The sequence below is a fragment of the Thamnophis elegans genome, chromosome 12, assembly GCF_009769535.1.
Source record: "Thamnophis elegans isolate rThaEle1 chromosome 12, rThaEle1.pri, whole genome shotgun sequence".
NCBI lineage: Eukaryota > Metazoa > Chordata > Lepidosauria > Squamata > Colubridae > Thamnophis > Thamnophis elegans.
This window is the reverse complement of record NC_045552.1, coordinates 17,859,980-17,887,871: the sequence shown is the minus strand read 5'-3', so window position 1 is coordinate 17,887,871 and position 27,892 is coordinate 17,859,980. Positions and strand designations below refer to the sequence as shown.

Here is a 27,892-nt window from a genome sequence, read left to right as displayed (position 1 = left end):
TTACTTTTAATTAATTATATAATTATGTAGCTCACTTTTTCATGGTGGGGTCAAAATGTGATGTTTTGCTTGTTTCTGATTTCTGAAGGCCTGCTAATATTTTTATTCTTTGTCATTTTGTTTGTTTTTTTAGACAGTATGACTTGCGAGAGAATAGCAAACACTCAGAAGTTCTGATAGACCTGACTGAATACTGTGGGCAGCTTGTGGAGGCAAAGTGTCTCACAGTCAATCCCCAGGACAATAACTATCTTGCCGTGGGGGCCAGTGGGCCCTTTGTCCGGATTTATGACATACGTATGATCCACAACCACAGGTAATAGAAGTGAAGACTGATAACTTAGAGGGCTAACTTCTGAAGTACAAGAAACATTTTTGTTTGGATCTAATCTGGCAAGCAGCACGTTCAAATCCACATTGTCTTAGTTCTAATAAAGGAGAATATTTGTAGCTCGGTTGATATGAGGGGCCCTTGGTGCTCTCTGAGTTTGCTTGATTTCTTGCAGATATTTCATTACCCAAACTAGGTAACCTAATCAGTTTTAGGGTAGTTTGGGTAATAAAACATCTGCAAGAAATCAAGCAAGCTCAGAGAGCACCAAGGGCCCCTCATGTCAACCCTGAGCTACAAATATTCTCCTTTATTAGAACTAAGACAATAGAACTAAGCCTGAAGAAAGAATTAAATAGAATAGAATAGAATAGAATTCTTTATTGGCCACGTGTGATTGGACACACAAGGAATTTGTCTTTGGTGCATAGGCTCTCAGTGTATATAAAAAGACAAGATACATTCGTCAAGAATCATGAGGTCCATTCCATTGTGCAATGTGCAATGTATCCCATTGCAGAAACAAATATACACTCCTACACTCTTGTTTATGGCTGGAAGAAAATATAGACAGTTAATAGGGGCAAAAAAGCAGGTAAGGATGATAAAATACTGCATTTATTTCTCTTTAAATGTATTTATAGATCATCTCTGTGTGCCTGGGTGCGTGTTTTTTTTTTGGTTTAGATTTGTAGATATACATGCTCGTACAAATAGATATTGATTTAAGACCACAATTGGAGCTCAAATTTCTGTCGTAAGTCGGGATGGTTGTAAAGCAAGTAATTACTTGCACCAGTTTTATGACCATTTTTTACCTTTTAGCCAATCCCGTGATCATTAAGCGAATCCAGTTTCCCCATTGATGTTTTTTGTTGGAAACTGGCGAAGAAGGTTGTGAATTGCAATCCCGTGGCCACAGGACATTGCAACCAGTCGTAAATGCGAATCAATTGCCAAGCACCTGAATTGTGATCATGTGACTGCAGGGATGATACACCAGTCACAAGGATGAGGACAAATGGCAAATCATTTTTTCTTAGTCATAACGTTGAACTTTAGCTAAATGAGCAGTTGTAGGTCGAGGGCTTCCTGAAGTTCAAAATAATATTTGATGTCATGAAGTTCAGTTCAAAAAATATTCTGCCCTGGTTCAGTTTGTTAGCCCGAAATGCTATGAATCTCAGTCTGTTGCAGTAAAATTTACAAAATCTACCAGAAGTGCCCCAATATGTTGACATAAAATACGTTGAAATTTACCTCTCTAATATGCCTGGGCTGTCATGATTTTATTTTCTCACAAATAGAAGGAGAAATGTCTTGAGAAGAAAATGTATGGACAAATACAGATTTTCCTCTCTCTCTCCTCTTTGGCTAGGAAAAGCATGAAACAGAACCCCACAGCTGGCGTCCATACATTCTGTGATCGACAGAAACCCCTCCCAGATGGAGCTGCTCAATATTACGTAGCAGGTAAGATTATCTCTGGATGGTGCCCCATCCAGTAGATGGTTTTAGTGCATTCAACAAAATTCATTTTGGTGGGGAGAGAGAGAGAGTCTATTATGGTGAGAAATGAGGGTACATTTGAGTCATTTGCACTCTGGTGCAGTGAAGATTGATTCTTAGCTTTTGATTCCTTCTGCTACAAAGTAGTTAATGACACTTTTTTTTGCTGAAAGTAGAATCTGCACAATAAATGGACATAGCTTTCTTATTTTAAAAGGCTTTTCTATTTCCTTGCAAATACTGAGCTAAAGCAGGGTCCATTCTATCAAGTTGTATGTATTAATTGTGCTTGGGTTGTCCGCCCCTCCCCCCCCTTCTGTAGGGCATCTTCCAGTGAAATTACCGGACTACAATAATCGACTGAGAGTTTTGGTAGCTACCTATGTGACTTTCAGCCCAGATGGTACAGAGCTCTTGGTCAACATGGGAGGAGAACAGGTAATCTAGCAGTGTTCCAATATCTAAGGGGCTTCCACAAAGAAGAGGAGGTGTGTGTGTGTGTGTGTGTGTTTCAATCTATTCTCTAAAGCAATTTGAAGGCAGAACAAAAAGCAATGGGTGGAAACTAATCAAGGAGAGAAGCAACCTAGAACCAAGGAGAAATTTCCTGAGAGCGAGAACAATTAACCCATTGAACAGCTTTTGTGGGTGCTCTATCACTGGAGATTTTTAAAAAGAGATTGGACAATCATTTTTCTGAAATAGTATAGGAATGGTGAACCTATGGTACATGTGCCAGAGGTGGCATGCAGAGCCCTCTCTCTGGGCATGCGTGCCGCCGCCAGCTGCTCTTCTGGTTTCTGACGCACCAACCACCTGATCTTCACAGGCATCAGAGCGTTGGAAAACAGCCAAAAACAACCAAAAAATGGCCTGAAAACTACCCGAAAATCATCCAGAAAAACAGCCAAAAAAAAACAGGCATGTGCATGCCAGCCAACTGGTCTGCAGGATTCTAGCATGCACACGCGCACACATTCCAGTTTGGATGCTGAAAAGGTTCGCCATCCCTGGTATAGGGGCTCCTGCTTGTGCATAGGGCTGGGCTAGAAGACCTCCAAGGTCCCTTCCAACTCTGTTCTTCTGTTAATCTTCTGCTGCTTTCAGCATCTCAATGAGCTGATTTCAGCACCCAGGCTGATTCGGTCATTGTGAAATATTATCAGGACATTTAAATGGTCAAACTCAGATGGCCTTCAATCCATTTATAAATTCCCCAGTGATTCAAAGCTGTTCTAGCCATCCCACACCCATCCCCATTGTCTTGAATTTCAAACATTGCACCCAACAATTGCTGCTTTCTCAAATAAAGTGTTCCTATAATATAATTGTTCCTGCTGCAGACGCAAAAGCTGATTAATGTCTATAAAGGGTTAGCCAGAAAATAAATGATTATGAAATTCTGTATCAGGTTCCTCAGAATTGGCTGCCGATCTTTTGCCTCGACTCCATGCAGGTAGTCCTTGATTTATGACTACAACTGGGGCCAGCATTTCTGTTGCAAAGCAAGGCAGTTCAGTGAATAGCATCCAATTTTATGATGGTTTTTTGCCACAGTTCTCAAGCGAATGACTGCAGTTGTTAGATGAATCATGCGGTTGTTAAACGAATCCAGCTTCCTCCACTGGCCTTAAGGAACCATTCTTCTGCTCATGAATATAGTTTTAGAGAGGTGTGGGAAGACGTTAATACCAAAAATGGGGAGTCTGGTCTTCCCTGATTGGCGGAGCTGCTTCCTCTGCCAAAAGATGACTCATTTTTTAGATTTCTAAGAACTGAAATTGATTTTTTTCTCATGGTTTAAATGAAGCTACGTAAATCTGCTGTTTTCATGTAGTTTTGAATCCCATTTTACGAGATATTTTTTTCTAAATGCACATTTTCCTTTGCCCTACAAAACACTAGATAGATTCCACTAGACTTACATGTATTATATCAGCACCAAGATAAAGTTTTCTTGTGAGCAATTCTGGCTTAAAATTTACTGTTCCTATGTAGTTTGTGGATTCATTGACTTTCTTTGATTTTTAGGTTTACTTATTCGACCTGACGTATAAGCAGCGGCCATACACTTTTCTCCTGCCCAAAAAATGCCATACTTCAGGGGGTAAGAATGTTGTGCTTTTTTTAAAAGGCAGATAATTTCATTGCATTGTTTTTTAAGGAATTTTTGTTTGTTTGCCCCTTCCTTTTCATTTCAAGTCCTTATGGTTGCTAATTGAGATTTTGGGGACTCTTTGGTGTTGTATTTCTAAAATGACAACTGAGGAACAGGATAGTAACACCCTAGCTCCAACAATTTCATACATGGTACTTTATTTCACAGTGTTAGTTTTAAATCCTCTCCATAAAGCAGGAGTACTTGAAACCATAACATGTTAATAAGGAATTTTAGCATTTCAGGTCTGCTGAGCTCTCTTTTTGGTCCTTATTCAAATTAACAGCAGCAATATCACTTAGACTTATATACTGCTTTACAGTGCTTTACAGCCTTCTCTAAATGGTTTACAGAGTCAGCTTATTTCCCCCAACAATCTGGGTCCTCATTTTACCCACCTCGGAAGGATGGAAGGCTGAGTTAACCTTTAGCCTAGTGAGATTCGAACTGCCAAATTGCAGGCAACCGGCAGTCAGCAGAAGGAGCCTACAGTACTGCATTCTAACCATTGCGCCACCACAGTTCTTAAATTAATATTGATAGAATAAATCTAAATTAACGAAAAATAAAATCTGCAAAATAACAAACAATATCTGAAATGTCCAGCTGACATTTCAGATGTGAATCTCTCTACCAAATAGATTTCAACTTTATTTCATAGCATGCTAAGTTTAAAAAAAGTTAAGTTGTAGAACTGGAGAGGAAGATGCAAAGCAAAATGAAAAGTGGAGATGGTTTGCAAGTATCCCAAGTCATTCTAAAAAGCATTAAATGAGATATTCGTAATGCTTGTTTGTTTAGAGTAGAAAGCAGAGAGAGTTATATTGAATATCCTACTTGTTAATACACTTAATACCCTTTTTTGATAAAGGTGATATTGGGATTTTGAGGGGCATAAGTCCTCGACTTACAACCCCAATTGGGACCAGAATTTCCTTTGCTAAGCAAGTCAGTTGTTAAGTGAGTTGTCCTGATTTTGCCACAATTCTTAAGCAAATCACTGCAGTTTTTAAGTAAATCACATAGTTATTAAGCAAATCCGGCTTCCCTTTTTGACTCGGCTTGTTGGAAGGTGGCTGGGAAGTTGCAAATGATGATCGCATGACCCCGGGATGCTGCAACCATTACAAATACTTGCTGGTTATCAAGTGCCCGTATTTTAATCATGTGACCCTGGGGATTTGCTGTTACAATCATAAGTGAAAGGATGAATTATAAGTTACTTTTTTCAGTGCCATTGTAAGTTTGAATAGTCGCTAAACAAATAGTCATAGGATGAGGACTATTTGTAATAGCAATAAATATTTCTTTTTCTTCCTTTCCATCTTTTTGTGCTCTCCAATCTGTCATTGGCATATTTATGTCATATCTGTAACCTGTATTTTGACATCTAGTACTGTAGTGATTGGATACTTGGATATTGTTTGTGGTCAACACAAGCAAAATGCAATGGAGCCACCTCAGTCCACCCAAGGTCTCTTCCTTAGATGGGTTGTCTTTCCATTTCCCCCTGTATAAACAGGTCAATATTTTCAGCTAACGGTTGCAGGAATTGGGCATGGCTAATCTAGTGAAGAGAAGGACCAGGGGAGACATGATAGCAGCCTTCCAATATTTGAGGGGCTTCCACAGAGAGGAGGGGGGTCAAGCTATGTTCCAAGGCAACTGAAGGCCAGACAAGGAATAATGGATGGAAACTGACCAAGGAGAGATTCAACCTGGAAATAAGGAGAAATTTTCTGACAGTGAGAACAATCAACTAATGGAACAGAAGTTGCCTTTGGAAGTTGTGGGAGCTTCATCACTGGAGGCTTTCAAGAAGAGATTGGACTGTCATCTGTCAGAAATGGTGTAGGGTCTCTTGCTTGGGCAGGGGGTTGGACTAGATGACCTACAAGGTCCCTTCCAGTTCTGTTAATCTGTTATTGCATTCAAAGTGAAATTGGTAGGTTGCTGGATCTATCTTCTAACACAGATCTATCTTCGCTGGTCAATTTATCCATCCTAACCCAGTCTTACCCAACCTACAGTCTCCTAAAGTATTAGATGTCAGGCTGATTAAGCATTTTTATTTTTATTTTGCTTGTAGTGCTGGGTCTTCTCCCAGGTTGCTAATTTCCCCAAAATTGAAAAACTGCACTGAATAGAAGAATGCTTATCTGCCGCTTGCAGTTTACTCTTGATTCAGACTTATTCCGCTCCTTATGATTCTACGGTATCATTTTATTTCTATATTGCTTTGCTTCCCCCAAAGTGCCCAGAATGGCTTCCGAGAATACAATAAAAAATAGCTTAAATAAACCATTCCAATAAAACCAACGTTTGAAGCCTTAGCTACAAAAATTGAAGCTCACTTCATTTTATGACCCTCAGAGGTGCAGAATGGGAAAACATCGGCCAATGGCGTGTCAAACGGCATCCATCTCCATAGCAATGGGTTCCGGCTGTCTGAGGGACGAGCCCTCGTCAGGTAAGCCTGCCTCCTTTTCTGCCCACAGTATCTAGTGCGGTATCCCCTCCTCTTTGGCTAGATAACATGTTTGTGCAGGGACTGCTTGGCTAGGAATTGTGCTGATTGCCAGAACGAGGAAGAATTGTTTCATCCAGCAAGAAGCAGTTGCATAACTGATATTATTTTGGGAGGTGCGGGGACTGTAAAAACTGAGTTATGGGATGAAAAAAAAATTTTTTTTAAATAAAAGGCCCTCAAGAAAAATGTCCCTTAAACCCACTACAGCAGGAGTGTCAAACTCAAGGCCCATGGGCCGGATCCAGGCCACGGGGTTGCTTAGATCTAACCTGGAAACAGCGAAGGACAGCCCACAGCCTACAGTGCCTCTGCCAGCATGTAGCCCTCCCAAGGTGCATTTTTTCTGGCAGAGGGTTGCAGGAAGCTGTTGCAGCCAAAAACGGTGCTCGGGAGCCCATTTTCACTGGCGGAGCACTCGGGCTGTCACAGGCAACCCTGATACAAGTGACATTGAGCTGGCCATGCCCACCTTGGCCACGCCCACCCTAGCACCCTGAGGTCAAACACAACCCTGATCTGGCCTTCAATGAAATCGAGTTTGACACCTCTGCACTACAACATCATTTTTTACCCAAGGTCTGTTAGGACTTAAGTATGCAAGCTGATTGTTTGATCTTGCTTAGTGTGTTGTTATCAATCCAGCCAGATATGGTTGATGGAGTGAGCCATGGCTAAACCCAAACATGGTTTGGACTGATGCGTGAACCAACTCTTGGTTTCTGCAGCCCACAGGTAGAGCTACCTCCCTATCTCGAGAAGATTAAGCTGCAGGCCAATGAGGCTTTTGCTTGCCAGCAGTGGACTCAAGCCATCCAGCTCTACAGCAGAGCTGTCCAGAAAGCCCCCAACAACGCAATGCTCTATGGGAACCGAGCGGCTGCTTACATGAAGCGCAAGTGGTAAGTGAGCTCTTCCCTTCCTGGGAGGCCTGGTTACAATCAACTTCTCTAGCCAACTTGCATTGAATTTCAAGAATTATTCCATCCAGATTCTAGATCCCATTCGTTTTCCATAAGAGGCTCTCAGTACAATTTTAGCAGTCTGTGGAATCTTCTGGATGGCTCTCCAGTCAGAGGAGCTTGATGGGGATTCATTGTGTATTGGAAAGATTAATTTCTGCATTCCTACAAGATGTCTATCCACCTATCAAAATTCTGCTGAGTGAATTTGGACATCCACTATATCTCATCCAGTTTACCTTGGTTTTTATAATTACAGAAATAAAACCAAAATACTGTTTAGAGGGAATTGTGGAATACTGTGTCACTTGGTGAATCTTTGCGCATAAGAAATCCATAGTTCAATCGATAGGGTCTTCCAGATAGGATTCTGAAATACTGGCTGGCCTCTAATAATTGAGAGGCGCAATGGCTCAATGATTTAAGATGCTGCGCTTGTCAGACGGAAAGTTGTTAGTCTTGGCTCGAGACCTCAGCATTGCATGACGGGGTGATCACCGTCTTTGCCTAGCTCCTACTCACCTAGCAGTTTGAAAGCATGCAAATGTGAGTAGATAAATAGGTACCACCTTGATGGGGAGGAAACAGCGCTCCCTGACATCATTCTGGCCACATGACTGCAGAAATGTCTTCGGACAGCGCTGGCTCAGTGGCCTTGAAACAGAGATGAGCATCGCCCTTAGAGGCATCAGTGACTTCTTCTGGTGCCATATCTGTCAGATATGCTGTATTTTTCCGGGTGTCGCATCCCATGTCCAAAATATTTTTTTGTGGCTTTGATGATTTTCCTTCTCAGGCAGCTTAATCATCTCCTCATTTCTGATTTTGTCAATCCATCTTATACGTAACAGCTGCCTGTAAAGCCACACATTTCAAATGCTTCTGCATTTGGTTTTCTGTTAGAGACCAACTCTACACCCCGTAGAGCAGGATAGAAAAGATGTAACATCTGACAAGCCTGATTTTCAGTCTTAGGCATGTCGTGACTGCAGAAGACACTTTTCATTTTGAAGAATACACTAGCGGAGTAAATTCCACAGGGACTCCCTCCCTTTCCTTCCTCTGTCAATCAGACACACAGGCTGAACTGGATAGATTAGAGGCATCTTCCTACAACAGTTTGCAAATATGTACAGTAGTGGCCAAAACTGTGGAAATCTTTTGGGAAAAGTGTATTTTTGAGATTTGATGGCCAATAACACCACTTTTTTTGCAGTAGTATCATAAAATTATATATCAATGGAAAGATAATTTAATCAATAATGTAATGCAACAAGATTTGTTCAATTATCTGTATTCTATGAAAAGTTATAGCAAAGTATAGCCAGCAATAAAACCTAGTTAATCGAAGCAGTCATTCAATCTTGGTTTCACATTATAACAGTTGTAGAACTAAAAAACTTGGTTCACTCCATGGGAAGATGTTGTAAGGCCATAATTCATGCTAAAGGTTACCCAACTAAGTATTAACTGACATGGTGATAATGTTTGTATATCTCATTTCTTCTATGGTGATTATCTTTGTATATCTCATTTTTTCTATGTGTTTCACTTTTCTTCTTTATAACTGGTATTCTAATAGCAAATCCTTCATAAAGGTTATTGCATTACATTGTTGATTAAATTACCTTTCCATTGATATATAATTTTATGGTACTACTCCAAAAAAAGTGGTGTTATTAGCCATCAAATCTCAAAAATACTGTACACTTTTCACAAAAGGATTCCACAATTTTGGCCACAACTGTCAGGGTTCCAAATAGCATCCAAAAATAAATCAGAGTCCAAGGCAAAGTATTTTGCTCAAAGTTCCAATTTATTAAGAGAGCCATGTTGTCACATCTGGGAAAACACGAATGTGAAAGCTTTCCAGTTTTCCCCACCCCATTGAAAGTTCAAGATCGCGCCTCCCCCCTCCCACAAGTCTATCACATGATCCAATCTTACACTGCCATGCTGACAGTTCCACCCATCCAGTTCCGGTCAGGTGCAGAGGTGCAAAGACAAAGGATGACCTTGGCTTTCTAGAAAGAATTTTGTTATGGCTACATAGCATCTAACGCCATCCAATCCCCCCTCCCATTTTCCCACAATAGAAAATGCATAGTAGAATAATAGAAAGTGTAGCAAGCCAAAGATCCAAAAGAAAAGATGGCTGCAGGCCTGACACTACTCTATTTGGGAGATAGTGGTGGTGAGAGAATGAAAGGATCAATATTCCCAACTTGATTTTTGCAGGGATGGAGATCACTATGATGCGCTCCGAGACTGCCTGAGGGCCATCTCCCTGAATCCTTGCCACTTGAAGGCTCACTTCCGCCTGGCCCGCTGCCTCTTCGAGCTGAAGTATGTAGCAGAAGCCCTGGAGTGTCTGGATGATTTCAAAGGAAAGTTTCCTGAGCAAGCCCACAGCAGTGCTTGCGATGCCCTGGACCGGGACATCAATGCTGCCCTTTTCTCCAAAAGCGATAATGGTGAGGATTAAAAAGACAACATTTTGCACTCCTGCCCTAAGTATGGAAAAAATATTTGTTCTTAAAGGAACAGATTTTTAAGAGACACCAATGGTGTGTGTACTGTATAGTATTAGCTTTTAACATTTTAGGAGGGGAAAAATAACTCCTGTGAAAGGGATAAGTCCACACATCTTTTTTTTAAAAAATGCTGCAACTAAAAAACACTGAGCAAGAAAATGCACAGGTACAGTATATGTGGTACCTTTCTCAATAGTAGTAACTGTGAGAGGGATCTTGGAGTCCCAGTGGACAACCATTTAAATATGAGCCAGCAGTGTGCAGCAGCTGCCAAAAAAGGCAACACAGTTCTAGGCTGCATAAACAGAGGGACAGAATCAAGATCATGTGAAGTGTTAATACCATTTTATAAGGCCTTGGTCAGGCCACACTTGGAATACTGCATTCAGTTTGGTTGCCATGATGTAAAAAAGATGTTGAGACTCTAGAAAGAGTGCAGAGAACAGCAACAAAGATGATTAGGGGACTGGAGGCTAAAACAAATGAAGAACGCTGCTATCATGTCTAGTTTAATGAAAAAAAAGGACTAGCGGGAACATGATAGCAGTGTTGTGATATCTCAGGGGCTGCCCCAAAGAAGAGGGAGTCAAACTTCTCCAAAGCACCTCAGGGCAGGATAAGAAGCAATGGGTGGAAACTAATCAAGGAGAAAAGCAACTTATAACTAAGCAGAAATTTCCTGACAGAACAATTAATCAGTGGAACAACTTGTCTTCAGAAGTTGTGAATGTTCCAAAACTGGACGTTTTTAAGATGTTGGATACCTATTTGTCTGAAGTAGTGTAGGGTTTCCTGCCTAAGGTCCCTTCCAACACTGTTATTCTAAAATTCTGATCTAGATGGCAGCATTAGTGGGTGGGGATCAGCTATTTAAAATCTGAAGAAGAAAAAATCAACAGTTTGATCATTTAGTGCCATGAGCCTAGACTAGTGTATAGCTTTAGAAAAGAAACTGATGAGAATAGTGATAGTTTGAATCAGAAAGTCTTAAATTCACATTCCTTCTCCGCCTTGAATTCACTGTATGACTTTAGTGAAGTGGCTCTATTACAATTTTTGTTCCGTATCTGCAAAATTAGTTGGGGAAAAAAGGATTGTATAGAAAAGTGTTCCTGTGAAATCAAATTATTCTGGATCATCACACAACCAGCTAGATGTTCAGACTGGATTTGGCATTTTTACCCACCTGTCCAGTCTTTTCCAAGGACCTGGAATAGGCAGGTGTTGTGTTTCCTGGTGTTAGAGGTATCATCACAGGATGTAAGCTAAGTAAAGCTGCCTTTTGCAATTGATTGATGGTGAATTTGCCAATGCTGATGATGTTAAAGTGGTGCTCCAGTTGCTTTGGGATGGCATCTATGATTATTGCTGCAACCACTCTAGCTGAAGCCATAATTTTTCTTGCTTCATTTCTTAGTTGCCATACTTATGGGCGGAAGGGGGACTTATGGAATGCAGAATGTTTTCCTCCACTGTGCCAGACACAACAAATGATAAGGCTCCTGAGAACCAAGGCCAAATCAACGTGCCCTAGCAACGGCATGGTTAGCTAACGTGAAATGTGGCACAAGGGCGGAATGGACAGTATCTATTCTTTAATTATACCAAAACCACAGGAATTATTCAGTTGGTTTGACCTTTTGGTTTGCCGATAGGATGTACACAATAAACAGGATTTTTGAGGAAGCCAAGGCCTCGGAGTCTTGAATTGTTTGGGAACATTACTGGACAGGGACTCCTCGACTTTACAGCAGTTGTTTTGCAACTGGGGTGGCTGCCAGCAGTTCGGCAGTTCAAATCTCACCAGGCTCAAGGTTGACTCAGCCTTCCATCCTTCCGAGGTGGGTAAAATGAGGACCCAGATTGTTGGGGGCAACATGCTGACTCTGTAAACCACTTAGAGAGGGCTGTAAAAGCACTATGAAGCGGTATATAAGTCTAAGTGCTATTGCTAAGGTACATGGCGTTAAAAGCAAACGCAGAATAACGCATGATGAAAGATCTGCTGGAAGGACTAAGCAGACTCATAGTTTAAGGCAGGGACTTGAGAAGGTTCAAGGGTCAGCTTTCAGAGTTAAACGGAGAAGTTACTTGTAAGTGACATAGAACAGTGTTTCTCAACCTTGGCAACTTGAAGATGTCCGGACTTCAACTCCCAGAATTCCCCAGCCAGCATTTGCTGGCTGGGGAATTCTGGGAGTTGAAGTCCAGACATCTTCAAGTTGCCATGGTTGAGAAACACTGACATAGAAGACTTCCTGAGATAATAGAGAGCTTTTTCCAGAGTAGAGTCTCTTAGATAGATAGAGTAGGTCCATAAAATGATACTAAAGCAGCATGTTTTAACAAAGGTTTGTTGAGAAGACAGATTAGCTGAGAGTATACAGAATGTCAATCTATTAACCAAAGTTTAATTATGAGCCACGGTGGTGCAGTGGTTAGAGTGCAGCACTTCAGGCCACTTCTGCTGACTGCCGGCTGCCTGCAATTTGGCAGTTCAAGTCTCACCAGGCTCAAGGTTGACTCAGACTTCCATCCTTCCGAGGTGTGTAAAATGAGGATCCAGATTGTTGGGGGCAGTGGGATGACTCTGCAAATGCTTAGAGTGGGCTGTAGAGCACTGTAAAGTGGTATATAAGTATAAGTGCTATTGCTGTTTTTCACCGTTGCCATCTTTGCAAGCATCCCCGTGGACATGTGATCAAAATTCAGATGTTTGGCAATTGGTTCATATTTATGACCATTATAGTGTCCAAGAGTCATGAAAAACAAAGCCACGTTCACTTAACAACCGGGTGACTACTACCTGCAATGATTCACTTCACAAATGGAGGCAAGAAAGGTCGTATAATGGGGCACTGTACAAATGCCTTGCTTAACAACAGAAATTTTGGGTTCAATTGTGGTCGTACGTCGAAGGCTACCTGTAATGAATTAAATTTGGATATTCTGATAGCTTTTGCACTGGTATAAAATTGCAGGAATTTTTTGCATAAATTGGTGTGGTTTGCATAAGCAGGTAATATATATTTTACATAATGATATTACTTAGCAAATGAGGTCAACTCAAACAAATCCTTAACAACCGAGTGACTAACTTCATTAACTGTAGTGATTCACTTAACAAGTGAGGCAAGAAAGGTCGTAAAATGGGGCATGTAACAAATGCCTCACAACAATAGAAATTTTGGACTCCATTGTGGTTGTTAGTCGAGGACGACCTGTTACTGCCTGTTTTCTTTGACCACATTCTTTCTATTTGCAGGTCTCTTCAATTATTGCCGTATTTTTCGGAGTATAAGACGCACTTTTTTCCCTCAAAAAAGTGGGTGAAAATCTGGGTGTATCTTATACACTGAATACAGCATTTTTGGCCTCCCGAAACCCCGCTCCCTTTGCAAAAATGGATGTGCAGAGGGTTTGGGAGGCTTGCAAAGTGCTCCTGTGGCTGGGGAAGGCAAACACAAGCAAAAAACGGGCTGTTTTTGCTCATTTTTACCGCCCCCAGGAGCGCTGTACAAGCCTCCCAAAGTTCTACATGCCCATTTTCTTTTCTTTTCTTTTCTTGCAAAAAACAAGGCGTGCAGAGGGTTTGGGAGGCCTGCAGAATGCAAAAACTTTTTAAAAAAATTTACCTCTTCAAAATCATGGTGCGTCTTACACTCCAGTGTGTCTTATAATCCGAAAAATACGCTACATTTTTTTTTAAAAGAGTGCCTCCCTTCTCACTTTTATGTGACTCACATCGTCGGTATCTCCCCAAAGATCCCAAAAGAAATGTAATTTATCAATTCCATTTTCTCCAGGCGAAGACAAGAAAGGGAGTGGCCCCATCTGGCTGCGAGCAACTGGCCGCAAGGATTCCATATCGGACGACGAAATGGTGCTGAGGGAGCGCAGCTACGATTACAAATTCAGATACTGCGGCCACTGCAACACCACCACAGACATCAAAGAGGCGAACTTCTTCGGCAGGTAGGGAGCCTCCTTTCAAGACCAAGGGGTAGGGGTGTTTTTTGTTTGGTGTTGCTGTTTCCACAAATTCCTTCTGGGGGCTTTTTAAAAAACATACTCCCACAGCATCCACAAATACTGATAAGTTCCGGAACTCATAATTTAAAACCTAAATCGTACGTAATCCTAAATCTAAAAACCTAAAATTACTGCTCTGAGTGAAAAAAAGTACCGTATATTTCAGAGTATAAGACACACCGGAGTGTAAGACGCACCCAGGTTTTGAAGAAGCAATTTTTTTAAAAAAGTAGGTAGATAGGTAGAGGGATAGAGAGGGAGAGAAAGAAAGAGAAATACAGTAGGTAGGTAGGGAGAGAGAGTAATTAGGTAAGTAGGTAGATACAGGGAGAGAGAGAGAGGGAGAAAAGTAGGTAGGTAGATGGATAAAGAGAGAAATAGAGAGAGAGAAAGAAATACAATAGATAGGGAGAGAGAGAGAAAGTAGGTAGGTATATAGGTAGATAGAGGGGGGGGAGAGAAATACAGTAGGTAGGTAGGGGGAGAGAATGTGTGTAGGTAGATAGGTAGGTGGAGGGATAGAGAGAGAGAAATAGAAAGAGAGAGAGAAAAATACAGTAGATAGGTAGGGAGAGAGAGAGTAGGTAGGTTGGTAGGTAGAGGGATAGAGAGAAATAGAGAGGGAGAGAAATACACTAGATAGGTAGGGAGAGAGAGAGTAGGTAGGTAGGTAGATGTTTCCAGGTGTATTTATTGTTAGGACATCACTAACAATCTACAGCACCTAAGACTTGTTTCTGCTGGCACAGCACTTGACCAATGTAATTCTCATCAATCACTCTTTCCGAAAGAGGGAAAAAAAGTTTTTGCATTCTGCAAACCTCCCTAAAACGGCCTGTTTTTTTTTTTTTAAAGGCATGAATAGCCTTGAGTGGACTTGCAGAGTGCTCCTGAGGGGTGGAGTGGGGACAAAAAATGAACAAAAAAAAAAATGGCCCATTTTTCACAAAAAATGTCAAAAAAATTGCATGCATAGCCTTACGGAGGCTTATAGAGTGCTGCTGGAGGGCTGAGGGGGGCAAAAAAACTGGCCCATTTTTCGCTCATTTCTGCCCTCTCCCACCCCCAGGAGCTCTCTGAAAGCCTCCATAAGGGTATGCACGGCCACTTTGGTGAAGGGGGGGGGGCTTTGGGAGGCAAAAAATGCTGTATTTGGTGTATAAGATACACCCAGATTTTCAGCCTCTTTTTAGAGGAAAAAGGGTGCGTCTTATACTCTGAAAAATATGGTAACTTAACTAATTTAAAAGGCAAAAGTAAAGGTTCCCCTCGCACATATGTGCTAGTCATTCCCAACTCTAGGGGGCGGTGCTCATCTCTGCTTCAAGGCCGAAGAGCCAGCGCTGTCCGAAGATGTCTCCGTGGTCATATGGCCAGCATGACTAAACCCCGAAGGAGCATAGGATGTTATTACCTTCCCACCAAAGTGGTCCCTATTTTTCTACTTGCATTTTTACGTGCTTTCAAACTGCTAGGTTGGCAGAAGCTGGGACAAGTAATGGGAGCTCACTCCATTACGCAGTGCTGGGGATTCAAACTGCCGATGTTTCTGATCAAGAAGTTCAGTGTCTTAGCCACTGAGCCACCGTGTCCCTGTATATAAGTTTAAGTGTTGTTTAATTGGTAGTACTCAGTGTCATGGGGTTTGAGGGAGAAGGAAACGCTTTGTGCATCTCGTAGAAGACTCAGGATATAAATGTAACCAATCACTAACCATGCTCTTTTTGGCTACCTCCTAGCAATGCGCAGTACATCATCAGTGGCTCCGATGATGGTTCCTTCTTTATCTGGGAGAAAGAAACAACTAATCTGGTTCGAGTACTGCAGGGCGATGAGTCGATTGTGAACTGCCTCCAGCCTCACCCGAGCTACTGCTTCCTGGCTACCAGTGGCATTGATCCCGTGGTACGGCTTTGGAATCCCAGGCCAGAAGTAAGATCAGGGGCAGGGGGTCCTACCTGGGTTAGAATGTGTGGTCCTTTTGGCTCAGGATTGGTGCTATTTTGCAATGGAGGAAACTTTTGACTTTTGACCAAGTTGAGGAAACCTCCTCAATAAAGGAAAAAGCTTATCGCTAGCTATAATGGCTCTGGGCTCTGAAATGCCCCATTTTTCCCCATGGAAATATGTCAAAGTTTGTTGCATAAATTTAAATCCAGAAAGCACACACAGATAACTGATTCACCTGGATTCATTAACTTCTTTAATACCAACAATACAATACCAACAAGTGGTTCTTCCAAGTAAACACAAGGCAGGAGAGTTACAGGTAAACACAAGCAGCTAGTTTCATAGCAGCAGACAAGCCCAGACAGACTGCTTGTTTACTTCTCAGAGCAGCAGACTGCTTAAGTTTCTGTTTCAATTCTGGACACAGACTCAGATCTGTTTAAGCTCCCATTGGCTGACCTAGTTGCTATGACTATTCATTGGCCGACCTTCTCATGACTGTCTCTCTCAGTCATGAATATTTTAACAAAATAGAACAAAACTTTTCAAAAATATCTTAAACATTTATTTATCATAATGGTTTTACAGGGAATCGACTTATGACCATAATGGAGCCTAGAATTATGGGGTTGATCCTAAGTTATACAACTTATATAATTTATAAACATAAATTATAGTTATGATCATAAGTTGGGGCACCCACATGACCAGAAATAAATTTCTGGCTTTTTTTCATGGTGGTTGTTAAATGAACATCTTGGTTGCTAAGCAACCCCGTTCATTTGAATGGGTTTTTTTCCACCCAGAAACCAATAAAGAATGGCAAAAATCAACAAAACCCTGAAGTTTGGAACAGCTGGTAGAGTTCTTTAGAAGGGATTCAGGTTGCTGTCAAGGTTCCAAGTAACACCCCCAATGAAAGAAGACTCCGAGGCTCTCTTCAAAGTTCCATTTTATTAGAGATGTCATATTGGCACACCTGGGAAAACCCGAATCTGAAAGGTTCCAGGTTTTCCCCACCCAAAAGAAAGTTCAAGCACCCACATGTCCGTCACATGGTCTGTCCCAAATGGAGATGTCTCCCAGTCATCTCATCACAGTTCCAGGACCAGTCGACCTTGACTTTCTGAGAAAGAATGTTGTTATGGCTACATATCACCAACACACTGTATAATCCCCCCCCCTCCCATTTTCCCATGGTAGAAAATGTAGCAGGCCTGAAATCCAAAAGGTAAAAGATGGCTTCCAGGCCTAATACCTAGTGTGCATAAATCCTGCCCATCCATCTGGCAGATGGAAGCATTATCTAATTGCATTGTTAGGTTGACATGCCCTACTGAAACAAGCAAGGATTTAGTGTGCTGTGTTAGCTTGATGTTCAAATCCATACACCACAGAAATGTAAAAATATATTTACCAGCATTCTAGTTTCTACAGTGGCCAATTAAATGTATTCTGAAATATCAGAACCATGGCTAAATCATGGCTAGCCCTGACCCTCTACAGATTTACCCAGGCTCTTTTTAAACGGCCAAATCAGTGGGCATCACCACATCTGATGGCAATAACTCTTCTAGCAAGCGCTCTACATGGGGCTGCCCCTGAAGAGTGTTTGGAGACTACAATTGGTCCAGAATGCAGCCGCGCGAGTGATATTGGGTGTACCTAGGTACACCCACGTTACATCTATCCTCCGCGAGCTGCACTGGCTCTCTATTGGTCTCCGAACACACTTCAAGGTGCTGGTTATTACCTTTAAAGCCCTACATGGCCTAGGACCTGGATATTTCCGTGACCGCCTCCTGCAATATACCTCCCAGCGCCCAGTAAGATCGCACAGGGCGGACCTTCTCCAAGTACCGTCGACTACGCAGTGTCGTGTGGCGGCTCCTTGGGGGAGAGCCTTCTCTGAGGCTGCCTCGGCCCTCTGGAATGATCTACCCCCTGAGATCCGGACCCTCCCCACTCTCTTGGCCTTCCGTAAGTCTGTTAAGACCTGGCTGTTCCGGCAGGCCTGGGGCTGTTGATCTAGATTGACCTTCAGCCCCATTAAGATCGAGTGCATGTTGTGTCCTTCTTTTAACTCGTTTCTGTCCTGTATTTTAAACTTTTTAAAATGCTTTTAAACTGTTTTTATGTAAGCCGCCTGGAGTCCTTCAGGATTGGGCGGCATACAAATCTATTAAAATTGGAAATTGGAATTCCATTTAACCATATGTTGGGTTTTATTTACCCAACATATGGGTTATATTTCCTTCTGTTGTTTCTGGGTTTCCTTATAATTTAATGCTACCCCATCAAGTCAAACAATCCCCTTTTTGTCTTGAAGGCTATTGTGCTGTAGGTTGGTTCTCTGAAAGGTGCGTAGAACGGTACTTTTGAGTGGAGCCATCAAATAGTCAACATTTGGGGCTTTGGTCTTTGCGTTTTGTTTCACAGAGCGAAGCACTGAACGGGCGAGTGGTAGAAGATATGGAAGGCGCTTCCCAAGCCAACCAGAGGCGGATGAATGCTGATCCCTTGGAGGTGATGTTGATGAACATGGGCTACCGGATCACAGGAATGACTGGTGGTGGGTCTGGAGGCTCGGATGACGAAGACAGCTCTGAGAATCAGGTCCACTGCCGGACCAGCTAAAAGCTGAATGGCCTCTCCTTCCTTATTTTTTTTTTTCCGTTTTCGTTTTGTTTCGTTTGAAGGGAAATCTAGTTTGCTCCATTTGAACTCGGAAGGACTGCACTGTTTCACACTATGCACAGGATGGGATATGCCAGCGAGGGCAGAAGTGACTGGTTTTTTTTGACTGCTGCTGCAATTCCTTCCTATCCCCTGTTCTACTATTAAGCAGCATGGTAACGTGGCCTATTTGAGTTTTGCCCTCCCGGTGGAAACTGGGATCCCTTTTTCACATTGTCTGTGAGCAGTGTGTACTGTCCCTTCGTCCAGTGTGGCTGGATGGTGGGAAGCATTTGCCTACATGAGTGTGTTTTGCAGAGAGGTTGTTGAAAACTCAATAAAATGTAAACTTAGGGCAGGGATGATGGAATGATGTTCAGTGCTGCGATCTCTTGTCTCCGAAACTCAGCTTGCCTACCATGCCACGACTTTGTCATTCAGCCCCCCCCCCCCCCACACACACAACAGGTGGTGAACATGTACACGCATCGAAAACATGGCCTTGAGAAGGTCGCTAAATACACGGGCTCCCTCGGTGAACATGGTTAGGGAAGTACGGAAAGCTGGTATTGGGCAGAGCGCCTCACTCTGGTTGGTACCTCACACTTCCCATCTGTCTGCACCCAGAAGAAACCAAGAGAGGACTGTCACGGTGGCAAGCTACAGCCACGAAGCTTGGCGGCTTAGATAACATGAGCAAGTAAAATTATCTGATGTGGCTGCTTTTGGAAAACTTACTTTCCCTTTCCCCAAAGTAACTAAGTTCCCATCTCTCGGTGGGTTAAGAAGTGGGGTGTTTGCTGGAAAAAATATATATATCCTTACCAGTGGAGGCCAAGCTTCAACCAAGCTATACAGTACCAATGTGATAACGAACTGGTCAAAGATTTGGACTAAAAGCTGCCTCTTTCCTTATTGCTGCTGTGACCTCCACTGCACAGTTCTTTTTATTCCTTTCTTTGTCATTAAATCCTAAAAAAATCTACGGGAGCTTCTTTTCTCATCTATTTCCTGATTCTTTTCATGGTGTAGCCTTCTTTCCTTGAGTGAATGTGGAAAAGGTGTACGGCAAAGACACATGTCTTAACCAAATATTTTGGGAGGAATTGTATGTCAGGTGAGAGACGCTCCTCTTTAGGAAAATCAGCCCTTAACACAGAGGTCTTCAAACGTGGCAACTTTAAGACTTGTGAATTTCAACTCCCAGCATTTGGGGAGTTAAAGTCCACAAGTCTTAAAGTTGCCAAGTTTGGGGACCCCTGCCATAACAGCTTATGTTATTAAGGATTTTTCTAGAACAGAGAATGGCATCAGTACTGCTGTCCACACAACTCGGAATGCAGTGGCGATGGGGCAAGTGAAATCATTCCTGCCTTCCGTGGCTTCGGTTGGAACTGAAAGCAAATCAGGATAGTGTTGGGCTCACATCCACTGAACCGTAATGGACTTAAGAAATCACAGCAGGGTTTTTTTTTCCACCAAATAGCTTGGTCAACAAACCATAGTCATCACGATGTGTCTGTTAGAAATCTGAGAGTGTCACTGAAGTCGCCATCCCCATCAGTAATGTCCATAACAAACGATGATTGTGCAAATGAGTTGTACACCAGGATGTCTGGTGTAAATTATACGAGTGACATCATTTGTACAATCACCCTATACCTGCCTATATAGTTCCACGAAACATCTTTTTTTGGTCTCTTCCTGCTTGTTAATTCTGGCCAAAGAATACCCTGCAGCATACATTTAGTGGTAGTCTTTCTGACCCAAGGAAGTCACTGTGGACCAGGACTTGTTTGTTTTTTTAAACTTGGCAACTTTAAGATACATGCATTTCAACTTCTAGAATTGCCTAGCAATTCTGAGAGTTGAAGTCCATGCATCATAAAGTTGGCAAGTTTGAACAACACTCCCATTACAGTGTTTTTGAGTCCTTTAATTCCCATTTATTACTTCTAATTCTTTTGTTTATCTGGAAGAGGAGGAATCCATTCGCACCTTAGGAAACGTGGGTGTTTTTTTTTAAACTAGGCAACTTTAAGATATATGAATTTCAACTTCTAGAATTCCTTAGCAATTCTCAGAGTTGAAGTCCAAGCATCATAATGTTGGCATGTTTGAACAACACTGCCCTAGATTATCTCCCCATTTGGTTACTCCTAATTTTTTTGTTAATCTGGAAAAGGAGGAATCTATTCACTCCTTGGGAAACCTGGGTTGTTATTTTCTTCCCAAATACCTGCAGTCATACTGGCTAATTCAATCCACTTTGCATCAGCAAAGCACTTTCTTCAGCCTACAAGGGGTAGGAATAAGAAAGCTATGGTTTCCAGCTGTTGATGTAATTCCCATGATTCCCCCCCCCTCCCATAATGGTTGTGCTGGTTTAATCTGTGCTGGGAATTGGAATTCAGCAATCATTAGAAGGCTACCGGTAGCTTCTCCCCATCCCTTGTAGAGAATGAGATGCTAGAGTGGATTGATCTTTTTCTGATCTAGAAAAATGCTGGGGGTGGAACGTTATAAAAGCCAACTGTCATTGAGCATGGAACAAAACTATTGGGCTCCTTTCCTGTTCAGTGGTTTTTTAGATGTATGAGATATTCCAAGAAACAAGAAGAATGAATTTTGTATGTCCAACTAGGTACTTCAGAACTAACTTACTTTTCTATATTTTGAAGAGAAGTGTTTTTACGTAACAGGTTGCAGAGAGAAGGACCAGGGTGCACAAGCCCCCACTTACACCTGCCTTGCAGGAACAAGTCTTGATAGCTTGAAATTCCTTCTCTTTGTCAAACGCTTCCCCTTGATTTGGGTTACGCCCACGTTAAAAAAATGTGTAAATCCGCCATCGGGGACTTACTGTAGCCATATTCACAAAGTGGGTACCACAGTAAAAGTGTTAGTTCACAGAACAGCTACCAGAACAAGAATAGTCACAAACAGTTAAGGAGACATTTACAGAAATAGAGTGGCATATTGCAAAACACTGGCCTCTTCATTGTGTTTCCACAATGCCTATAGGCTCCCCACAGTTTTCACTACAAGACTTTTTTTATGTTCCAGGGGCATTGCTGCCAATAAAAAGGATGCTAAAGTCCGGTTATTTTTGCTTTGCAGCCTGCTTGCTTCCTTTTTATTATCTTTATTTAAAAGAAACTTTAACTAGATGGAGGAAGGTCACCTCACACTTTGTTCTAGTGAAAATGATCAACATTTGTTCCACGGTGCAGCTTCTAAAGCATCGAGTTCTGTTTATTTTAATTGGTCGCTCCTTGGCAGAAAGAGTCGCCTAAACACAGTTCCATAACATTAGAATGCTTCATTCTCCGTATTCCAGAATGCTTCATTCATTCTATTTGTGAAACAAAAAGAATGTTCTATGGGATTGAGAGTAGAAAATTCTGAAAGAGGAATGGATATGGTTAGATTTGGGCATGCATCCCATTACTGAGTATGGGAGAGAACTACTTTTTCTTTTTGGCTAATGACTACTTTTTGAAAAAAGCCAACAAAGCTATTTTTATAATTAGTAGTGAAATTGCTCCGGTGTATAATAGCTATAAAGAAAAGTCTTCTTTGGGTTGCTGGTAAAATGGTTGCTTTATATAACTTTTCAGGCATTCAAAGTACGGTTTTTTTCCACGCCAAAACACTGTCTTTGCAACAAGCCTTAGTCTTCTGTTGTTGTGTTGTTATTATCCAGAGTGGCATGTTTCTGTTCTTCTGGTTCCTGGAAGAGAAAGGATTAAGCAATTAAACATTACTTTGTTCTAGTTTTGGTGTCTTTCTATTTTTGAGACAGTTTGAGTCTGGTGCTTATCTACTGTGCCTTTTATAAAGACATCATCAGTGCTTTGATATATGTTAGCTAATGTGCAATCTTACAATTTGGCATAAATGAACCTTAAAGTTTATTTTTTACTTATTCCCTATTGAAGAGCCATGGTGGCGCAGTAGTTAAAATGCAGTACTGCAGACTACTGCTGCCTGTAGTTCGGCAGTTCAAATCTCACCAGTTCAAGGTTGACTCAGCCTTCCATCCTTCCAAGGTGGGTAAAATGAGGACCCAGATTGTTGGGGGCAATAGGCTGACTCTGTAAACCACTTAGAGAGTGCTGTCAAAGCACTATGAAGCGGTATATGCTATTGCTATTTCTAGTTGTCCATTTAAAAGCTGCATCTGTGCTATATAAAAATAGGGAATTTAATTGTTGATTGTATTCCTTGCCCAAGAGGAGCTTATGCCAGTCACCACTGCTAAAGTCTTACAAACTACACAGTTTCCTGCTTATGAAAGCTAAGTTTTCCTTTTATTGGCTTTTTAAAGTTTCTAAATGTATCATTTAGAAATAAAGAATTGAGTATTGGGCGCCTCTAGTTGAGACGTGTGAATTTGAATGTGATTGTACATTAAAAGCATAGTATAAGTTAGCTCTTGTACCTTGCATTACTTTCTTTTTTTATTTTAAAAAAAACATACCTTCATTTCCTATCAATTAGATTATCAGGAATAACCAAACATGATTCAAAGGGGCTAAAAGTTATACGGTATGAAGCTCCTCTTTGTGTACTACTTGCTTGCTTGAGTCGGTACTTTGAAGTAGTTTCCAGGCTATGATTAAAGTTCTGTATGTTTATAGAACACCACTTCCTACAGCCTAATTTTATCATGTGTTTACACATGCATGTACAGAGAATGTATGCATAAATCTATAAATAGTTTAATGGACGTTGGTGATAGGATAGGAGGAACTTGACATTTAATAGTTCACATGGGGAGAATGCAAAATTAGCAGATTCAGTTCTCCCAGCAGTGGACTGTGAGTGCATAGATACTAAGAACATTAATTCGAATCTAGGTTTGATGGGGGGGGGGGAGGAGAGAGATTTTTAGAAGTAGGAAAAAGCAAACTAGGGTTAAGACATTTACCAAACAAATTGCACTTGTTTGGCAAGCTGTAGATCAGAGTCCAAAGTTATTAATTCTTGCATAAGACATAGATCATACTGCACTAACCCACAAGTGAGGGATATAAACCACGGTGACTAAATTCATTTAACCCAAAACTAACCCAAGAGAAAACAAGACACATCATGCTTTGGCACAGTGTGTGAGCCCAGCTGCTTTATACGTTGCAATGTACTTTATGCACTTTTGCTGCTGCAGTTTAAAAGAAAAAAATCAGGGGGGGGGAGGCTTGTATGTCCCGAGCAAAAGTAGGCAGCCACAGTAGCAATGATGCCTGATAGATGCCTGTGTTGCTGGCTAAGAGGATAATTTGTACATAGGCTTTTTAAAATTTTCTAATTGCTATACGGTTAATGACATTTTAGTCTGTGTGTGTTATGTTTGTGTGCTTGCTTCATAATATTTTCATTTTTGTTCATTATGCTATTTTAAATTCTCTAAGTTGCTCTGTTTTTTGTTAAGTGCTCTGTTGAGCACTCTCTCTCTTTTTGCCCCAAACTTAAATAATACTGGAATACCTGCCAGTGTTTTCCTGGAGTTCATGTGATTAAGTTGGTGCAGCTCAGAACCAACCTCTCCATACAAGGGGGCAGAATTGTAATAATCAGGATACATATTCTATTGTTCTGACAGCTCTGCTGATTGAAGGATAAGCCTATTAAGGATTATTTACTTGTTCAACCTGATATCCAGTTTACAGAGCAGTCCCTCCTTCAGCATTATTCACAAACAGGATTCCAGCGATGAGATTATGATGTGAGATTAGGGTAGATCAGATTTTGAGAATCAAAACGTAAGAAGGCCTATATAAATCCTGGCACGCAATGATAGTCTCAAACTTGGATGCTCTAAAAAGAGATGATGGGACAAATTTATGGAAAAGACTATTTTATGTACATGTGAGGATGGTTAACAATATATAAATTCATTTTTGATATTGTGCACTGACTTCTCAGACAGAGTAAGGTAAAGGTTCTCCTCACTAGTCATTCCCAACTCTAGGGGGCGGTGCTCAGCACCATTTCAAAGCCAAAGAGCCAGTGCTGTCCAAAGACATCTCCGTGGTCATGTGGCTGGCATGCTTAAACACCAAATGTGCACTGAACACTGTTACATTCCCACCAAAGGTGGTTTCTATTTTTCTACTTGCATTTTTACATGCTTTCGAACTGCTAGGTTGGCAGAAGCTGGGACAGGTAATGGGAGCTGACTTCGTTACGTGGTGCTAGGGATTCGAACGGCCAAACTGCCAACTTTGCTGATCGACAAGCTCAGCGTCTCAGCCACTGAGCCATCGTGTCCCTTTAGAGTAATATTCCACACACAAATAATCATTTAGAAAAAACAATACTGCCATCTAAAAAAATTGCTTCTGTGTCCATTCAACCTGCTGCTAAAAGTCTGATCAGGTGTGTATGCATCAAACCAGCATTGCTTATTTTTGAGCCAAGTCAAACTTAACAAAGTACTCAATTGAAAGTTTTCGATTTCCATTTTATTTCAGAAATAAAGGGTTTGTTTTTTTCTGGCTGCTATTGACAAAATCAGATTTGCAGAACTCATAGCAAAATATATTTAGTCTCCACCTTCCACTTTCCTGAAATTCTTCTCTACTTTATACAAATTTTCCTGTTTACTCCTGACCATTTTCCCATCGTAATCTGCAATTTTTTTTAAAAAAAAGTATACATCCATTTATATTTAACACAGTTCTCAAAATTTTTCATATGAGTCGATATTCTCCAAGACATATTATGACCAGGATGACTACAAGGAAGAACGTCAAGATGGAGGCCACAACCAAAGGCTCAAAACCACATGAAAGCATGGCAAAAAAAGCAGAATTTTGAGTCAATAGTTATTATTATTTGTTAAATTTATTTGCCACCCCCGTATCTCCCAATGGGGTTACCCTAAGTGGCTTACAATAATAAAAAGGAAGAAAAATGAAAGGAGTGTAAACAGAAGTAGAATAAACTCATCTATCTATATCTATCATCTATCTATATCTATATACACATACACACACATACATACATACATATATATATATACATATATATATATACACATATATACATATATATATACATATATATATATAACTATATGTATAGAACTATATATATATATGTATATAACTATAACTATATATATATAAACTATATATATAACTATAACTATAACAACTATATATAACTATATATAACCATATATAACTATAACTAACTAACTAACTAACTAACTAACTAACTAACTATATATATATATATATATATATATATATATATATATATATATATATATATATATATAAATAAATAAATAAATAAATGGCTGTATCTGTTTGTGTGTATGTGTGTTCCAGCATAACTCTGGAATGTCTCAAACAATTTCAACCAATTCTGTGGGGGCGGGGAGACACTCCTAACACCCCTCAGGGTGTGTGTTCTATTAAGATACAGCCTGTTAAAATGATTTCTACTGTACTGCCATAAAATGACTTCTACTGTACAGCACAGTGGAGTTACCATGGTAACAGCTTCGCAATATTTCACGGGGGCTCCCTCTGGTAAGGGGTGAAATCCAACATTAGAAATTACGTTTGATCTGGACGTTTTCCTTCTATAAAGGAAAATACCTGGGCAACATCAGGAACACGAGAAAACTACATCAATACGATAACCAAAAGGTGAACAGTGAAAAAGCAGAGAGCAAAGGGGGAAAGGGGAGTCCGCCACCAATCTTTGCAGCCATATCCAGTGCAGAGCTCCCCCATTTGGTCAGGCCTTCAAATTCTTGATTTTTCTGACCATCTTTCCCATAGACTTTTCTTAGCCCTCCTACCCCTGAGTCCATTGACCCAGCCTTGCCTCCACCATTCCCAATACCTATGCATTAAGGAAAAAGGAAAAAGGGACCAGTTTAAAGACACAGGTGAGTTTTCACCTAGGAAAAAAAGACTCTTCCAAGCAACCAAAGCAATGCCCAGGGTCTCTTCAACCCACCCTGGCAGGGTCTCTTCAACCCAGCTGGCTAGGGAATTCTGGGCATTGAAGTGTACCCTGCTTAAAGTTCCTGAGGTTGAGAAACACTGCCTTACGCAATACAGATAGTCCTCTTACGACTTACGAACACAATGCAGAGCAAAATTTCTGTTGTTGAGTGAAACATTTGTTAAGTTAGTTTTGCCCCATTTTTACAATTACGACCTTTCTTACCACATTCGTTAAGTGATTCACTGCAGTGGACACGGTTGTTAAATGAATCTTACTTCCCCTTTTACTTTGTCAGAAAGTCACAAAAGGAGTTCATGTAACCCCCCAAGACACTGTCAGAAGTATGAACCAGTTGCCAAGCATCTGAATTTTGATCACATGATCATGGGGCTGCTACAGAGGTCGTAAGTGTGAAAAGCAGCCATAAGTCACTTTTCTCAGTGTCGTCGTAACTTTGAATGGGCACTAAATGAAATGTAAGTCAAGGACTTATCTGTACCACTGAGAACTAGGTATCTATGGGGATTCTCAGTCATCCAGGTCATGGTTGTCCCAACTATGCTTTTTTTCAAAAGGCAACTGGACAATAAAGTCTGTCTGTCTGTCTGTCTGTTTCTCTCTATCTTACCTACCTTGTCTGCCTGTCTACTAACCTACCAACCTAACCTACCAACCCTGTCTGTCTGTCTGTCCATCCATCCATCCATCTATCCTACCTTGTCTGTCTGTCTACCAACCAACCTTCTCTCTTTCTCTCTCTAGCTCTATCTATCTATCTATCTATCTATCTATCTATCCATCCATCCATCCATCCATCCACCTACCTACCTACCTATTTTGTCTGTCTACCAACCTACCTTATCTATCTGTCTGTCTGTCTGTCTGCCAGCCAGCCTGCCTACCTATGTATCTAGATCATTCATCCATCCATCTATCACCTATCTACCTACATATATCTCTTTATCTCTATCTGTCTCTATCTATCCGTCTATCCACCTATCCATCTACTTTTGTTTCTTTGTTCAGAATTTCAGAACAGAACTGAAGAAGCTTCTGGGATGAGAAGCGAAACGTCTTCACGCAAAAAAACAAACTCCACCCGCCTTTTGGAGATGGAGGGGAAAAAAGCACCTCTGAGACGCAGATTTAGGCCACGCCTCCCCGCAATCCCGGACACCCAGCTCAAAGGCCTCGCCGCCCCGCCCCGCCGTTGTCCGGAAGCGGAGTGCCCGTCTCCAGGAA

The 27,892-nt window shown here is 41.2% G+C and overlaps 1 protein-coding gene and 1 long non-coding RNA gene across 2 annotated transcripts in view; one reads left to right on the top strand and one right to left on the bottom strand.

The window, feature by feature from the left end:
- WDTC1 (WD and tetratricopeptide repeats 1) overlaps nucleotides 1-19,664 on the top strand; it is a 33,744-nt gene extending 14,080 nt beyond the window's left edge. The window contains exons 7-16 of the mRNA XM_032227296.1: nucleotides 134-316; nucleotides 1,710-1,804; nucleotides 2,163-2,278; nucleotides 3,872-3,947; nucleotides 6,372-6,468; nucleotides 7,254-7,427; nucleotides 9,726-9,961; nucleotides 13,828-13,996; nucleotides 15,793-15,985; nucleotides 18,443-19,664. Coding sequence (XP_032083187.1) covers nucleotides 134-316; nucleotides 1,710-1,804; nucleotides 2,163-2,278; nucleotides 3,872-3,947; nucleotides 6,372-6,468; nucleotides 7,254-7,427; nucleotides 9,726-9,961; nucleotides 13,828-13,996; nucleotides 15,793-15,985; nucleotides 18,443-18,640 — 1,537 coding nt within the window. The 3' untranslated portion in view covers nucleotides 18,641-19,664. The remainder of the gene's footprint in view (nucleotides 1-133; nucleotides 317-1,709; nucleotides 1,805-2,162; nucleotides 2,279-3,871; nucleotides 3,948-6,371; nucleotides 6,469-7,253; nucleotides 7,428-9,725; nucleotides 9,962-13,827; nucleotides 13,997-15,792; nucleotides 15,986-18,442) is intronic.
- On the bottom strand, nucleotides 18,847-27,878 carry LOC116515328. The gene is made up of 2 exons (XR_004256237.1): nucleotides 27,782-27,878; nucleotides 18,847-22,412 (listed from the first exon to the last, which is right to left on the bottom strand). It is a non-coding gene; the product is annotated as an uncharacterized LOC116515328 (long non-coding RNA).
- Between the last annotated feature and the right edge of the window lie 14 nt (nucleotides 27,879-27,892).